This window comes from Ciona robusta, chromosome 6 (assembly GCF_009617815.1).
Source record: "Ciona robusta chromosome 6, ASM961781v2".
NCBI lineage: Eukaryota > Metazoa > Chordata > Ascidiacea > Phlebobranchia > Cionidae > Ciona > Ciona robusta.
The window spans coordinates 3,359,845-3,378,612 of NC_143240.1; the positions used below are offsets into that span (position 1 = coordinate 3,359,845).

The window sequence follows — 18,768 nt, forward strand, 5'->3', positions numbered from 1 at the left end:
TGCTATGCGTGGTTTGAGCCACGTTTGTAACGGTAGGGTCCTGGCAAACATTAGTTATTAGAGAAATTGAGTAACGCAGGTTTAGGACCGAGTACGGTGTTTATTTGAAAAACGTATGCGTATTTAATATTTAAAGGAGGTTTCATTTACCTATTGGAATACAGTAAAGGAGAACATATTATTTAAAACAGCAAAGAGAAGGGAATTAGCAGCAAAGCGACAGTTCGTTAAACACGATGTCGGCAACAACTACAGAAGTATAAAAAGTGTCAAATAAGCAATGCAGTGCATATGCTTTATATACCTTACAATACGCTATAGAGCCAGACACACCCCGAATCCACTTTTAGTTGTGTTATACGCGACAATACACACGGAGCTATCATCACAAGGAAAGAGATGCGATACCTTTACCGATAGCGCGAAAATGAGCACAAAGTGAAACCATTGTTAAGTTTTATCTATACTGTGCGGCCATATTAGCTTTTAGCGTAGGAGCATATAGTTATCAGAGCATGTTTTATAAACCTTGTTTTATAAGCGTGTAAAGAAACGCACAGGATACGGACATCATCACAGTAATAACCACATTTGAGCAAACATTTCTTTAGAAAGGAATACATATAGGAATAGCGCAGTTCGAGGTACAACATATAGAGAAGAAGTAAACGGAGCTCAAATAAAACGCGCTTTACTCAACTATACGGTAACTTGCTTCATGGTATAAGTTGTATATATTTTAATAACTTAAAGGTTTATCGCCTATGTATTAGATGAGTTGCACCATGGCCTACTAAAGATATCTTTAGTAGGCCATGGTTGCACTTTTATAACTTAAAGTATAGCTTTATGTAGATTTATTCTCGTAACGGTTTTCGTCGTATAGTTGTATAACCATTTAATACTGACAGCTAGATATAACGTTTCATTCAGTGAGACAATTCGTTATATGTGTATCCGTACGTGACATTCGGTTCTTGAAATAGTCATTGTTTAGTATTAGCATTGTAGTAGCGAGTTGACAGGCCAATAACGCAATGTGTTTTGAACCGTTAATATTCAAATTTGATTGACTAATGAATAAATGCCCGCAGAAAAAGAAGGATATAGCAAAGCTGTTCGGATAACGTAACATATTAATGCAAGTTCCTTTTTACCAGATGTCACCGGGCAAAGTTTCTGGATTATTTTACCACATATAGTGAGATAGGGAAAGATGGGACACCTTTTCATTCTATTTTCTTGTCCCGTTTCGCAGTAAACAAAGAGTCTTAAAATTGTATCCTCACGACTTCCATAGACCGCTGTTCCAGCTACGCATCGCATAAACGCTGTTGTTAGCATAAGCCTTTCGTAATAAAACAACAGTTTCTATACCTAAACTGGTTTCGGTTTTCCTGGTGTATATACTAACTTATACCAACTAATTAGGTTTCTCATAGGTAAGTATAAGTAAAATATTTCCTAATAAATAAATGCGTCATTTTAAACATTCCTTTTAAATGTAAACGTAGTGTTTTAAACAGATATTGCATAAAACTTGGTGCTTGTTTTAAATTCATATAAGCCACACAAAATGCACGAGAAAAATACAACCTGTGTTTCGTCTTGTCTTGGAAACATTGCAATTAAAATGGCCGTGATTTGTGCGCTCAGCTTCACTTTAAGGTACAGTATAGTATTTTGTTAAGAGATTTTTAAAGATGTTTTTGGCTCATTTTGGCGTTTCAATAAATTCTATTTAATTTAATTTTTCCTTGGGTTTATAACAAACAAAATACAGCATTTTGGTTTAAATTCAATGGTCTTTCATTTAATTTGCCGTTGGTGTTATAACGAATGATTTTTGCTGTTAATAGACCAAGTTTTCATTCGTTTTTATCGTCCCATTTGTAGTAAACAAAGAGCATTTACAGAAATATATAACCGTATCTTTATACGACTTTAAATGAGCGTTTTTATTTGTTAAAAACACAATCAGGATATTTGAATACAATGTGCCAAAGGTGTCCCATCTTCCCCCACCCTACTATACAAATACATAAACTATATAGTTTAAAAGAGACACTTCTAAAACACTAAAGTGTTACATACAATATGTGAATGTTCACAGAATTATATAACTGTATCCTAACGACTTTAAGAGCGTTGTTATTAGGTAAAAACACGACTAGGAAACATTGGAATCATGAGATATTATAACGGTATTCATCTTACCTCACAGTACTATATAAGATATAACGCGGTAGCGATGTTCATCTTACCGTAAAGCACTATGGGTAAGTTTGTGAACATCAAACTAAAACCACAACGGCGAAGTTAATTAAACCCTCTATACCATTCTAACATTATTCTGTTTCAGCTCTTTCGTTGTAGTGAAAATGAAGATGAACAAGCAAGAGGAAAACATCGACGGAGATGTTGTTATCACTCAACTGTTACTCGCACCACTGTTATTATTGTAAGTTATAGTAGAGTGGGGAAGACGGGACACTTTTTAACTCTATTTTCTTGTTCCATTTGATATGAAACAAAGAACATTCAAAGAATTATAAAACCGTATCCTCACGACTCCCATACAGTGTTGTTAATTGTTTAAAACACACGATATTTGGATATTATGTGATAAAGGTGTCCCATCTTCCCCAAAAAGTAAAACATTGTTTTGTAAACCAGTCTAGTTTTTAAATTTCAAACGAGCGTTTATTATTCCGTTCAATGAGTAAATGTAGGGTATTTATTCTCGCGTGGCTGAAAAACGACTTTCGTTATTATAACACGAGTATTCATACACCTCGTGCCAGCTTTGAGTTACCTGGTATTGTATAATTTGTATATATATATATATTCCTAGTCGTGTTTTTACAAACAATAACGCCATTTTAGTATCGTGAGGATACGGTTATATAATTCTGCAAATATTATTTGTTTACTACTAAACGGGGCGATAAAACAGAATTAAAATATTGACCATCTTGCCCCGCTACTATTTATTTACAACGCTTAAAAATTCGATTGTTAAATAAATATGTTGTTTCGGTCGGGTGGTAAACAAAGAATATTTACAAAGTTATATGACCGTATGCTTACGACCCCCAAAAAACGTTGTTAATTGTTGAAACACGATTAGGAACGGGAAGTATGGTCTATTGAGTATGTGTTCAGTCTGTGACGTCATACGGCGAGAGACGAGTTTCGCTTTCATGAGAATTTGGTGTGTTATCTAGAAAACTGACAAGTGTCTCCAGGCTTATGTTTATGAATGAATAGAATTTATTTATTCTCGCATGGCGGGGCAACGGTAGTCGTTATAACACGGGTGTTGTTTTATATTCCTAGTGAAACGTATGCGAAAAAAAACACGTATAAATAGCTTATTATAAACCCTACATCGGTGTTCTTATCTTGCGGCAATATATGTTGCCCTATAGCTAAGTATATATAGTAGGGTGGGGGAAGATGGGACACCTTTAATACATAATACCCAAATATCCTGATCGTGTTTTAATCAATTAACAACGGTCTATGGAAGTCGTGAGGATACGGTAAGATAATTATTTAAATTGTCTTTGTTTACTACCAAATGTGACGAGAAAATAGGATGATAAGGTGTCACATCCCCCCCCCCACCCTACTATATACCAAATGTGACGAGAAAATAGGATGATAAGGTGTCACATCCCCCCCCCACCCTACTATATACCAAATGTGACGAGAAAATAGGATGATAAGGTGTCACATCCCCCCCCCACCCTACTATATACCAAATGTGACGAGAAAATAAGATGATAAGGTGTCACATCCCCCCCCCCACCCTACTATTAGGTTGGGAAAAGATAATTTCGTTCTCTGTTTGTCACATTTAGTAGTAAACAAAGAATATTTACAATTTATATAACCGTATTCCACGACTCTAAAAGGGCGTTGTTAATAGTATAAACACGATTTAGAAATATGGGATATTATGTGCTAAAGGTGTCCCATCTTACCCCACACTACTATACACTGCGTAACCATCTTATATTTCCAGATACGTTTTCGTTCGAAACCCAAATGTTTTGTTTTGTTCGACTTCTCTTTGCTTGGGAATTCTTTCCATGTTATTGACTACGCTGAGCAGATATTACTGGCAGGTATATTCGTTACATTGTCTTTGCTTTTGGTATCTAAAACGCGCTGTATATATGTACAGTAGCGTGGGGAAAGATGGGACACATTTTCATTCTATTTTCTCGTCCCATTTGGTATAGTAAACAAAGAACATTTAAAGAATCATAAAACTGTGTCCTCGCGACTCCCATATAGACCGTTGTTAATTGTTTAAAACACGATCAGAATACTTGGAATTTATGTTCTAAAGGTGTCCCATCTTTTCCCGCAGTACTATATATATATATATGTGTGTACCTTGAGCCGTATGCGCTCCTCCTGCTCCTGCTCCCTCAGTTTACCTCCCCCGCTAATTACTTAATTAGTCTCCAACGCAGTGACACGGGCGGTCAAAGTGTTGAGACTGGAGAACGTAATGTCTTGTGTTAAGAGTCGAACTTGCGTTGTTTTTATGCTGTTTTTTTATATTACAAGCCGATTTATCTGACCACGGCTGTTTTACTATCCTGAAGATGCTATAGGTGTAACATGTAATCTATGTACAACATAGCAGTGATTCTAAGACTGTATAGGGCCGTACACTATAGCGGGAACCTGATTTACGATAACTTGTGAAACAGTTACACATATGTCAACTCGTAAGCAGGCACGAGGTGTATGAAACAGAATATCCGTGTTATAGTGACTGCGATTCCCCCGCCATGTGAAGATAAATGAATTACATTCATTCATTCAAATAATACAAGAAAATACAAAGTCAAAACATTTTTGCAGCATTCTGACGCCACAGTGCCTTACAAAGTAAGCGCGATGACGTCACTAGCTGCTTACGTCATCACCAGTTTGGTATCAACATTGCAACCCGAGCAAAGCTCAAAAATAACCAGCACACGAAGGTTGAAAACTATTATCGCCTGGCTACAAACAACACTGTTTCTCGGATGTATCCTTTACATGAACTATAGTAGTATATTTATGAACTATACTTAAAGTCCTCATGTCTGATGAAAGTTTAGTTTAAAACAATACATCTTATGCCATTACAACCTCTACTGGGCGACGTAACAGAATAAAAACATGAACTATTTTACCCTAACTCATTATAGAGTAGGGTGCTGGGGGAAAGATGGGACACTTTATTATTCTATTTTCTCCCCACATTTGGTTGTAAACAAAGAAAAATCCAATATTACAAAACCACATCCTCACGACTCCCACAGACCGCGTTGTTAATTGTTAAAAACACGACCAGTATAATGGGATATTCTGTGCTAAAGGTGTCCCATTCTCGACCACAGAACTATACTTAATGTTATCATAACCTATTAGTTATAGTGCCTGATATTTTGGCTACATGTTTTTCTTTATATTACTACATAAGTTTAAACGGTTAATGTTGTTATAAATGTCTATAAAGGTTTGGAATGAGTGAGTGTAATAAAGTATAAAGTGACTTTACGTTTTGGCTTTATGCAATATAATACAGTAGGTTGAGGGATGAGGTGACACCTTTAGCACGTAATATCCGAATATCCTGATCGAGTTTTAAACAATTAACAATGGTCTATGGAAGTCGTGAGGATACGGTTTTATAAATCGTTGCATATTTTTTGTTTACTACCAAACGGTTTTTTGTTTACTACCAAATAGGACGAGAAAATAGCATGAAAAGGTGTCCCATCTTCCCCCACCCTACTATATATGTAATCTAGTAATAACTTCTATGTAAGAATTCTAATGTTATTTCCCTTAACCAAACTTTAAAGATATACTATCGATATCAGCTTTCCAAGGTCACACGGTACGTATATTCTCTTACAAATTCCAACAGTAAATAATTGCTTTAAATATTCGGGTTAAATGTGTAGCATCTTACAAATTAAAACTTTATTTGTTTAAATAGAAACAGTTACAAAACGAAGGTGCTTTAACTGGTTTTGAATTGTTAGTTCTTTTAAACTACATAGCTTTATTAGCACATGGATTAGACACACGATCCTTCAGTACTTTACAAGCTATTTTAGTGATTTGTGTGGATAGAATTGGTTTAAATTGCAACTGTTATATGTACAATACATTTAAGTTACCGAGTACTTGCTTATGAAAGACACCTACGTATTTAACTATAATACAATCAAGACCTTCAAACATTTCATCATTTTACAGAATCTCATTAGTCCACCAAATGTATTTGCTTTATTAACGTTCGTGGGTTTTCTCTCCTTTGCAATAATTGTTGCATACGAAGAATTTAACCAACCGAGCATTTCAAAAGGGTGGGCTCAACTTTATATTTAATGTCATGCTTTAGTCGTAAAAACCATAGCTGTAAAGTAGTAAAGCGTAAACGCGCGTAAGGACTAATTACGCTGTAAAAGTTATGTATGTATAGAAAACTTTATCCTCGCATAGAAGTAAAACCGCACTCGTTAAAACACGGGGTGATCTGTTTCATTATACACCACGTACAAGCTTACAAGTTACCTCGTATAAAACTTCGTGTTTTTTGTAGTCTAAGTGACTTATGTTATTGTCTATACCTGTGCAAACACTCTCGCTCAGTTTATACTCTGTCTCCACACATGGTATTTCACACTAGAGTTTTTACCAGAGTTATGTATACACTCATTTTTTTCAGGTTGTTAAACGAAAATATTAAAACTGTCTTGCGAGGTACTGTTGCTTTAAACTTCGCTGTGTTAATTGGGTAAGTGGTAACAACTAGTGTTCTTGTATTTATACACCTCATGCTCACTGTCATAAGTAATAAATGTCTGACCAAACAAAATGTTTAGATTATGCATTTTGGATCCTGAACCTTCTAGAGGTCCTTACTCTGCGATTCGGTATTTACCACCAAGAGGGATTTTACTCAGCACTGCAACGGTGTGGATTTCTTACTCGTTTTTTTGCGAAGCTCGCACGATTGTAAGGTATATATATGAATCATTTTTTGGGCCATATAAAACGACAGTGAATTTTCGACAAGATCGTTTTATATCAGATGAGCCGCTAAAAGATTATTTACAAAAGTAGCAGATTGTATGAATTAACTATGTGTTCCCATTAGTCACGGCATGGCCTACTAAAGATATCTTTAGTAGGCCATGGTCACGGTAGCGAAGATACCAATCACCCACGTACAACGACTTTCGTTTCCCCGCCACGCGAAGATAAATGCTGCTTTTGAGTACAACAATTCATTCGTTCTTTTATAAAAGAATATAATTAATAGCAAAACGGAAATAGCTAGACTCAATATGACATAGCAATGACAGTGCATAGCGAGCTAATACAAATACAATTCGTGGAAATTGAATAATCTAAATTTCCTGTAACACCAAACCTTAATCCCCCAAAGCAATTAAAATGAAGCTATTTTTAGTCTTCGCTATCGTAATCGAAGAGACAAACATGCGCTAACATTATTACTATTATTTTAATGTAGGTATTCAGCGGGAAACGAAATTGGAGTTAAGATTAAAAAAATAGTTTTTTTACAAGCTTTACTGGTCACAGGATGCGGCAGTTTATCATTACAAGCAGCTGTAACAGTAAGTCCAAATAGTAATAATTAGGTTTATGTAGTACTGTGGGGTAAGATGGGACACTTTGTCACATAGTATCCAAATATCCTGGCCTTGTTATAAACAATTAACAACGGCCTATGGGGGTCGTGAGGATACATTTGATAGATCGAGTTTTAAACAATTAACAATGGTCTATGGAAGTCGTGAGGATACGGTTTTATAAATCGTTGCATATTTTTTGTTTACTACCAAACGGTTTTTTGTTTACTACCAAATGGGACGAGAAAATAAAATGAAAAGGTGTCCCATCTTTTCCCACCCTACTATACAGATTTTAATCGTACAAAACTCAAAAACGAAATTACATTACAATTTATGCGTTTTTTTGGGAGGGTGACGTATATTTAATAGTTTTTAAAAAAATGTTACACAATTTTGAAATAAAAACTCTTTTCGAACGCTCTTTTAGGGCCGTGGGGATATGGTCACATAATTCTGTAAATATACTTTGTTTACTACCAAATGTGACGATATAATCGAATGAAAACATGGACCATCTTACCCCAACCTACTTTATATATATATAATCTCAAATTACACATTTTACAGCAATCATACAGTGTTGCATACGTCATGTGTTTGGTATCCTATACATGTTTTATCCCAATCGGGTGGTTTTGTGTGAGTTTGTTACGTCACAATATCAGAGAGAAAGAAGTTTGTGACGCACGAGGTGCTGAGATAGCAATGATAAAGATGGAATTTGCATCTTTAGTTAATGGTATCCTTTTAAGCGTATAGAAAACTTGGATAAGTTGAACGTTTATTTTAAATCTATTTAATATATAGACATATACATATATATATATGGTATGTCAATACACCCAAAACTTATTGGCGTATTGGTATACGGAGCATGCCGAGGTACCCATGTTATAACTTAACAGTGAGCATGAGGTGTATAAATACAACATTTGTGTCTGGTGTATAAGAAGACACCCCTGTTATAACTAGACAGTGAGCATGAGGTGTATGAATACACCATGTGTGTCCGGTGTATAAGAAGACACCCCTGTTATAACTCAACAGTGAGCATGAGGTGTATGAATACACTATGTGTGTCTGGTGTATAAGAAGACACCCCTGTTATAACTCGACAGTGAGCATGAGGTGTATAAATACACCATGTGTGTCCGGTGTATAAGAAGACACCCCTGTTATAACTCAACAGTGAGCATGAGGTGTATGAATACACTATGTGTGTCTGGTGTATAAGAAGACACCCCTGTTATAACTCGACAGTGAGCATGAGGTGTATAAATACACCATGTGTGTCTGGTGTATACAACTCGAATTAATATACAGTACAGTAATCAAAATAAAAATTCGTGACTTACAAATTTACATTTTCCTATATACACATTCGAATTATCCTAGCATTGGCATTAAGAGCAACTGTTCAGGTAAGAATAAATTTAGCAATAAATTTACTTGTGTATTCGTGGGTGTATATGTGTCCTTGCATGGGAAAGACATTTAACGGCAATTGCTCCAACCCAGTGGTCACTATCACTAATAATTTGTGTCAATTGTCAGCCATACAGAAACACACCTACAAAGTTGCATAGGTGGTAACTCGTAAGTTGGTACGAGGTATTTTAAACAGAATGCCCGTGTTATAACGTCTGTCTAAGTTTACTCTGTTTTTACAAATACTCTGTTTTCACAGGCAACAATGTATACAGTAGACCCAATGTCATATTTTCCCAGCTATTTCAACTTATACATGACTATGGTAGGTTATATGACTCCGCATGTGGGAGAAAATGGGACACCTTTTAGCACATAATATCCAAATATCCTGATTGTGTTTTAAACAATTAACAACGGTCTATGGGAGTCGTGAGAATACAGTTTTATAATTCCTTGAATGTTCTTTGTTTACTACCGAATAAAACGAGAAAATGGAATAAAAAGGCGTCCCATCTTCCCCCAACTTATATATATAAATCCTGTTGTTGCCACAGTTTTAAGTCTAATATAGCTCTTTAGGTAAATTATTAAATCTTCACAAAAATAAACACCCAATATAAGTTACATACGTGGTAACTTGCTGTTAGTAGGCATGAGGTGTATGAAACAAAACACCTGTGTTATAACGACTGTCATTGCCCCGCCACGCGAGGATAAATAAGTTGTATCCATTCATTTATACAAATTCCACAAAAAGTTGCAACACTCTAAATGCGTTTTCTATAAAGCTAAACATAGTAAAATTTAAACATATTTTACAGGTCGGGTTGACGCGGTATGTTCTTATAAGATGGGTGGTCGAATACACGCTTGTACGAAGCACTGTTTTACTTATGTGTTATGCGTTTCGACGGTAAAAAAACAGCAAGTGATATCGTAAACACATCACATTAAAGTCGCTTTAATGCCTTTTTCAAATGTGTTTTTAAAACACTTTACGAATTTAAAAGAGCCCTTTATAAAAGGAAAACACAAATATTTAAATCATTGTTTTCTATATATACATAGTAGGGTGGGGGAAGATGGGACACCTTTAGCACATAATATCCAAATATCCTGATCGTGTTTTAAACAATTAACAACAGTTCATGGGAGTTGTGAACATACAGTTTCATAATTCTTTGAATGTTTTTGCTTACTACCAAGTTAGAAGAGAAAATAGAATTTACAGGTGTCCCATCTTCCCCCACCCTACTATACACATCGTTTTAAAGTCGTATGCATTTTAAATGTATTAAAACCACTAAGAACCGCTTTATTTAAAAAGCCCTTTTAAAAAGGAAAAACACGCCTTTAAATTACTGTGTTTTTTTAATGTCACGTTATAATACGGACGAGTTCTGTATCTTCTAGCTTGGCCGAATCTCACAAATGATTTGCAAGAAGGACCACCAAGTTTTATAGAATACTAGGTGTTACTTCGATTACTGCATTTTTATATTTGTATGTGTTTTTTTTAAACGGTGTATGCATTGGCTGCTTTGAAGGTACACTGTGTAATTTGTTTATGTTGGGACTTATAATGGGAACCAGAAATCACGATGCTGCTGCTTGAGTTATAATATGGCGGGGTAAGATGGGACATGTTTTTATCCTCTTTTCCCCATTTGGTGGTAAACAAAGAATGTTATCAGAATTATAAAACCGCATTCGCACGACTCTATAAGAGCGTTGTTATTTGTTAAAAACACGATTGGAAATATGGGGTATTGTCTGCTAACAGTATCCATCTTACCCCACAGCCCACTGTACTATATTTACGTTTTTAAATGTGTTTTTTATGCGGAACGCTGTGCTAAAATTACATGGCAGATCAAAATATAACCAAGACGTTTAGCGTTTCGTCCATTGAAACTTGAAAAATGAAACCAGTCCTAAATTGTTTTACTTCTGCTATCAGGCATAGTTTAAATTAATCTTTTAGCGGCTAATCTGGTATATAATGAGCGACTAAAAAAATAATTTATTTAAGTTTGGTTACGTTTTAAAAATTGATAATTTGATTGCGTGTTAAGTTAAAGCAAGGCGACGGAAAGATATATAAATTGAATACTGGTATATAGTTAAGACAATAGACATTTAGATATTGGTTCCGTTTTAAGAGAAACTCCGGGCCGGAGGTCCTCATATTTGAAGTGGTTCAACAGCCTTCGTGGTGTTTTACATACACGTGTTGCCTGGTATATATTTAATATAACCGGTATTGAAAACGTTATGTAAAACCTATAGACTCGTGCGTTTTGTTTAAACGCTATACTAAATAAAAAATAAAAAAACTAAACGCAAAATAGGAAAAAAGCAGTGAATTTTTGTTGTGAAAGTTAAAATATACGTTTTATTTAGTCAACTTTGGCCAGCTGTATTTACAGAGTAACACTGACATAGTGAACTATACTTATAGATAGAAGATAGTCACAACGAGTATATTCAGCCTACTATGGCCTATATATTAGACCTGCAGTTACATATAGATAGGTAGATATACATTAGTGTATATACGATCTTAGTATAAGCATAACGTTACAAAGATTATAAAAACAATAAATGTTTGTTTTTATAGCCTTTTTTGTGAAAACATTAGGCGTGACTCTAACAGGAGATTAGAATTAGTGATTTATGATTCTGTTTACCGTCTGGCGCCGTTCTTATATTCCAATTACATCTCATAAGTTGAATAACTTGGAATAACAGGGTGATTAATTCTATGTTATCGTCACAATTTGGTAAAAAAAACAAAGAATATTTACAAAATGAAATAACTGTATCTTCACGACTGTAAAAAAGCGTTGTTAATTGTTAAAAACACGAGCAGAAAAATAGGATTTAGGGTCTTTACTGATTACCCTTTCCATATAGAAGCATGGGGGAAGATGAGACACATATAGCACACAATATCTCAATATCCTGATCGTGTTTTAAACAAATAACAACAGTATATGGGGGTCGTGTGGATGCCGTTTTAAAAATCTTTGAAAATGTTTTGTTTACTACCAAATGAGATGTGAAAATGGAATGAAAAGGTGTCCTATTTTCCCCCACGCTACTATACTATATTTATTAATAATCAAAACAATACTGTTTTAATGTTAAGCGTTTCTTATTATTTAAGGCAGGTGTTTATGTAATGTGGAACCCAGCATTAATAACTGTGTGGACAGTTCTATCAATTTATGGATTCTATCGCGCGAAGTTAAAAGTCAGGGCCGTTGTGGGTGTTCCCATTTTTATTTTCGGGCTGTTAGTTATCACACACTTGCCATTACACAACATTGAGCATGATTTACGCGACTTTTCTGATTGGCAACACTCTTGTCCGCTGGAAGAAAATAAATACGTCGAAGAAGAAAAAGGACTTTGCGGTCAAAAACAAACAGAAATCATGAAAATCAATTTGGAGGCTCAAACGGAAAACGATACCTATAGTTCGTCCAACTATTTCAAAGGTAAAGTCATAGAACTATAGAATTACTCTTGGCTTAGTCTTTTATACCCAGCGAATGTTCTTTAGATATATAGTATGGTGGGGGGAGACGGGACACCTTTAGCACATAATATCCAAATATACTGATCGTGTTAAACAACGGTCTATGGGAATCGTGAAGGTACGGTTTTATAATTCTTTTAATGTTTTTTCTTTACTGCCAAATTGAACGTGAACTAGAATAAAAAGGTGTTCCATCTCCCCCCCTACCCTACTACACTATTAGCCTTTTTATGCTATGCGTCTTCATTTACATTCAGAGTGTTTATTACAAAATGGTTACTTAAATTTAGAAATCGAATTAAAGATAATTTAGTAACGCCTAAAACATTAAACATCTTTTTAGATAAATTTTAATTCTTTTCCAGCATCTGAAAGTGAAAACGACAAATTGAACGAAAAGTTACAGAAACAATGCAGTGAGATAGAACTGTAAGTTAAAGACATTTAAATTGGTTGATATTTATAGTAGTGGGGGGGGGGGGAAGTTAGGACACATTTCAATTCTATACATTGAAAGAATTATGAAACCGTATCCTCACGACTCCCATAGACCGTTGTTGATTGTTTAAAACACGATCAGGATATTTGGTTATTATGTTCTAAAGGTGTCCCATCTTCCCCAACCTACAATATGTATTTTTTTATAATGGCCTGGTTGTTGCGTGTGTTTAACCTATTTAAGGTGAAGTCTATTTTTATTCAAATCATATCGTATTTTCTTTTAAAATAAATTAATTTTTAAAAAATTTAAATAAAACTACTTTATCACAATAGTGTCCAAACAAACAAAATGTAATAAAGAACAATTTTTCCAGGTCTATATTGTTACTTAACGCATCTGAGACCACACCCAACAAAGACAAGAACGGTATAACGATTAAGAGTCCACAGTATCATGTTAAATCGGACAGAGGAACAAGTGATGACGTCATGAAAATGATGTCATCAAAATCTAGCTCGACAAATAAGGAGAATCTAAAAGAACCTTATGAGTCAATGGTGGATGGGCATAGTTACATAACGGCAACAGGTCAGAACATATAACTTAACGGTTGTTGAAATTATTCGCTAATTGAAAGTTTGTTGTATGAATAAATGAATGTAATTTCGTTGTGTGCGGAAATCGACAGTCGTTATAACACGGGTTTTATTTCATAAACTTCGTGCCTGCTAAAGAGTTACTATGTATGTAACTTTGTAGGTGAATATTGGGGGGGATTTTAGCGGTATTCTAAATTAAAATTATTGGTTAAATTCACCAGATGCAAAGAAACTATACAAGCAAGCGCTACCTGCTTGGGAAATAGGAGAGATGAGAGACCACTCTCGTATTTGGTACGTGGGATTAAAAGCGAAAAAGGCAAAATGCGAAACCGATTTAGAATCAAAGGGAAAATACGTATTGGTAAGTAAATGTGGTGTTTTTTAGTTGGTACCGCGGGGATAGATAAATACCGTTAGCACATATAGGGTTACCTATAGAGTAAACTTTGAAACCGTTTTATATGGGCGAAAGCCGCGAAGCCGCCATACGAAGAGCTGAACGAATGTAACTTATTTATCCTCGCGTGGCGGAACAACGACAGTCGTTTTAACACAAGTGTTCTGTTTATACACCTCGTGTCCGCTTACGAGTTACCACGAATGTCACTATGAGTAAATTTTTTAATTTCTTTCTAAATATTATAGGAGATTGGAGACCATATTGATTTTCGATATGAAATATTACAAAGTCTTGGGAACGGAACATACGGAAGTGTCGTGAGAGCTATAGACCACGGGGCAGATGAAAACAACAATTTGGTGGCTTTAAAAATATTCCACACTTTTAAACGCGGGTAGATATAAAGGAAATGAGTATTTTAGTGTAGCAGAAATTTTTTAAGGTATTTTCTAATTTTATGGGCAATACCATATAGTAAAACACAGTGTAGACCTATATAGTAGGTTGGGGTAAGATGGTCCATGATTAAATTATCTTTTATCGTCCATTTTGGTAAACAAAAAGTAGTCCCAGATGTCTATAGTTGTGTGTACTTACGACTCTAAAAGGGCTTTTCTAAATATTTCTAAAACACGATTAGAAAATTTGGGATATAATGTGGTAACGCGATATATCCATTTTACCCCACAGTATTACATCTACTGTAAGTTAACTTATCTTTACTTTACAGCATTTGAAACCCGTCAAAAATGGCGGCAATGAAAAAGGCGAATCTAGTTCAAAAATGTTTGATATTTGTCATATTGATTTACATTTATGTAGGTTATACTAATACAAAATACTCTTCTAAGGGAAGATTACGCCGAATCAGAGATATTGGCATCGGAAATTGTAAATAGATTGGTAAAGTACCCAGAGTACTTTTCAACGTTTAAAAGAAATTTCAAATTTCGAAATCATTTGTGCGGAGTTACAACACTATTGGGGTAAATATACATATATGTGTGTGTTTGTTGTAATGGGCCGTATGAGTATATTTATGTATGTAACTTATTTATCCTCGCGTGGTGGGGAAGCAATAGTTGTTATAGCATGGGTGCTCTGTATTAAACACCTCGTGCCCGCTTACGAGTAACCACATATGTACATTCATTTACTTTATTACTGTACATAATACACATATGTTTGGTTACCGTTTCAGAGGCCTTTTCTTTGTTTTCAAGTGTGTGGTCGCCTATTTAAGTTATATCTAAACCCACAACCTTAAGTGATTGACAGATAATCGATGTACTTAAACTGATCTTTCTCGTGGTTAGAACACTTGTAAAGTCAAGTGTAAGAACGGTTTAAAAATAACTCTCGCGTTTCGATTTGAATATTACCCGAATCTCAAGTGACATTGTTAAAATACAGTTACACTCATAGTTGTCAAACATAGAGAACCTCATTGATTAATGGGGTAAATGCAATATACTTTGGCTCTGCTATTTTTATCGCATGCAAAAGCTTTATCAAAAATCTTTTTGGCTTAAAACTGGGGTCCATAACCTATAACACAAGTTCTTAAAGGTACCCTATATTTGTAAAGACATTCGTTAGTCTCTATATAACTTATTACATACATTGTAACACTGTTACAACACAGGGATACATTGACAATGTACCGGGAAAAACCTTTAAGGACCAACATGGTACTGTTTGCAAAATACGCCTCAGATATATTGACAGGTCTTTACCTACTGCACCAAAAGAAAATTGTTCACGGGGATATAAAATCGGTAAGCTAAGTTACACAATTATGATTGCTTGCTCTATTTGACTTTTAAAACGTGTTAATTGTTTCCTAAAGTGCATTTTTTTCACATAATTTAGTAGGGTAAAAGACACATTTTACGCATATAATATCAAAATATTCTGATTCCGTTTTAAACAATTAACAGCGGTCTATGGGAGTCGTGAAGATACGGTTTTATAATTCTTTGGGTGAAGATACGGTTTTATAACTCTCCCCACTTTACTGATGTTAGTAACAATACATTACTTTACGACCAAAGCTCTTATTATATACACCTTTTTGTTTTTGTAATCAAAATGGTAAATACACATTCTGTTTCATAGGATAACATAATGTTGGTACCAGGCGCTGATATAAATAGTCGTGTTCTGGTCAAGATTGGGGACTTCAGTTGCTCCTGTGTTTTGAACTCAGAAGGTAATTATTCCAAGGATTTATTGTGTGTGTGTGGGGTGCTGGGTTATTTTGTACAAATTTTAATATTAATAATGAGTTGTTCAAATTGTAAACCTAATATAAAAAAGATGGCCAACACAGTTACATAGCCTAGTACGTGGTAACTAGTAAGCGGGCACGAGGTATATGAAACAGAACATGCGCGTAATAACGGCTGCCGTTGCCCCGCCATGTGAAGATAAATAAATTACATTCATTCTTTTTATGCGTATGAAATAGGAAATCCGTTTAACTCCTAATAAAGGTGAATGGAACATTGCTAAAGCGACACATCACAAAAATACCATAAACCAATCGCAAAGTAACTAACAAGGTAACTCGTAAGCTGCTGGCACGAGATAAATGAAACAGAAAATTCGTGTAAAAACAACTATATGATATAGAAGTTGTACATTCATGATTCATTTATTCAGAAATAGGATGCCCCGGCGCTTATTTTCAAACCCGTCCCTATCGGGCCCCTGAAGTTATTTTAGAACTGCCTTATGACGAAACAGTTGACATGTGGAGTTATGGGATTTTATTGGCTGAACTATTTTTACAACAAATGCCAATTTTTGGGGAGAACCAAACTGACCAATTGGCAGCAATAATGGAAGTATTTGGGTTTCTGCCAGCTAAGATGGTGGTACGGTCACGTAAAGTAGACGTATATCGAAGTAAGTGTATGCATATGTCCGTGTATAGTATAAAGTACTGTGTTGTGTACGCATGTGTGACAGTACAAGTATGTATATAAAGTACAATTAATTTAACGTGGATGTACCGTTTTCACCTAAATGGTTTTATATAAAAGCAGTACCGTGATGGTGCATATACCCGCGTAGTACAGAGTATCAGTTAAAATACCAGAGATTTAGAAAATGTGGTTTAAAACAGAAACCCATTCTTATAGTAAAGTTAAACTGTCCCAAATATATATCTAAAAACAATTTAAAGTAACAGCTAAAATGAACATACAAATCCGTATGTTTCATAAAATGCTGCCGACAAAAGGTACCAGTGGTTTATATCCAACGAGCTTTAGCATAAACATAATCAAATCTTAAATTCTCTAGTCGTGTTTTAGCAATTAACAACGCGAGTTCATATCACGTGCACCTAACGAGATATGCCATGAATGAAGTAAAATATATTTTTCCAGGCGCGCTTCGCTACGTTACAAAGTCCGGTTTTCAGCGACGTCCTTACAGAAAACCGTTATCAGTAATTCTACGCAGTGCTCCAGCGCTTCTAGTGGATCTTATTAGGAAGTGTTTGCAGTAAGTTATACTACAGTGTATATACAGGGTAATGGGCAACTCTGGTCTAAATCTCAGGTCCCATGGCGGGCTCACTGTAGGACCCCACCCATGTAGTATATACAATGTTGGGGTAATGTGCCTATTCTGTCCTAAATTCCAAGTCCCAGGGAGCGCCACGCTTTAAGACCTCACCCATATAGAATTCTACTAAACAGCAAGGCTATTTTGTTGAACACTTTTATCAGTATTTTTTTACGTTTTACCGGCTATATCACATAACAAATACGAAGTCGTAATATATTATATCCCATGGTCCCACGAAACAACGCCTATTCATTTTACACCAGACAACATAGTACATGTATACCCCTATTTATAATTAAAAAGTTTATTGTATTATTTAAAAATATATAATTCTTGAATTTATTTCAGACTTGACCCAGCCAACCGAATTACGTCAAAAGATGCGTTACGTCATCCATTTTTTATCCAATCACAACGTTCCAGCCAATTTCGAAGACCAAGATATATTAAATCTAACTACTGGTTTTAATTTTACAATATACTCGTTTTTCGGGTATAAAATTAACATTGTGTTACCACGGGTGTTCTGTTTCATACACCTCGTGCCCGCTTATGAATTACCATGTAAGTGGTAACTTTGTGGGTAATTAAACGACTTTGATCGTTTTTAAGTTATACCATATTGGTGTATGAGAACCCACGTTAAAAATCAATGTTAATTTAAACAGTATTAAATGTATTTTACTGATTTAAAATTAAAAATTCTGTAACAGCCATGTTTTAGTGGTTATCGTGTACTTTAATACAACTGTTTTATCCAGTGTATACACTATTACTACTGTACTATATAGCATACTATATGAGTTATGACTATATCACCGTTTACTCTGTAGGCTTCGTCATTCAATTAGTAACTCAAGTAAAAGGATTATCTATTTGTACAACGTAGGAAAGTTTGTTTAGCTTATCTAAACTAGAGATACATTAAGTTAAGATGGTGTAGACTCTAAACACCATAGAGTTGTTCACAAGCGAACGTTGTTTTGTTTGCATGTGTAAGTATATATGCGTGCATTAGTTTTACGGCAGTTTGATTTGAATGCTTCTTGTAACTGCTGTACCAAGAATCGAAACGAAAGTAATAACTT

The 18,768-nt window shown here is 35.0% G+C and overlaps 2 protein-coding genes across 2 annotated transcripts; both read left to right on the forward strand.

Moving 5' to 3' along the window:
* Positions 1 to 837: 837 nt before the first annotated feature.
* Positions 838 to 10,810, forward strand: LOC149735011 (uncharacterized). Its single transcript, XM_089879562.1, has 13 exons — positions 838 to 1,668; positions 2,363 to 2,461; positions 4,031 to 4,133; positions 4,885 to 5,053; positions 5,877 to 5,911; positions 6,277 to 6,386; positions 6,749 to 6,817; positions 6,906 to 7,043; positions 7,559 to 7,664; positions 8,250 to 8,421; positions 9,078 to 9,103; positions 9,370 to 9,435; positions 9,935 to 10,810. The coding sequence occupies exons 1-13, from the start codon at positions 1,577 to 1,579 to the stop codon at positions 10,028 to 10,030; spliced, it is 1,281 nt and encodes a 426-aa protein (XP_089735688.1). The 5' UTR covers positions 838 to 1,576; the 3' UTR covers positions 10,031 to 10,810.
* Positions 10,811 to 12,271: 1,461 nt separating this feature from the next.
* LOC149735012 (dual specificity tyrosine-phosphorylation-regulated kinase 4-like) lies at positions 12,272 to 18,490 on the forward strand. Its single transcript, XM_089879547.1, has 11 exons — positions 12,272 to 12,616; positions 13,023 to 13,086; positions 13,473 to 13,687; positions 13,920 to 14,062; positions 14,347 to 14,495; positions 14,953 to 15,087; positions 15,747 to 15,879; positions 16,220 to 16,313; positions 16,766 to 17,011; positions 17,497 to 17,614; positions 18,029 to 18,490. The coding sequence occupies exons 1-11, from the start codon at positions 12,298 to 12,300 to the stop codon at positions 18,147 to 18,149; spliced, it is 1,737 nt and encodes a 578-aa protein (XP_089735673.1). The 5' UTR covers positions 12,272 to 12,297; the 3' UTR covers positions 18,150 to 18,490.
* Positions 18,491 to 18,768: the final 278 nt, after the last annotated feature.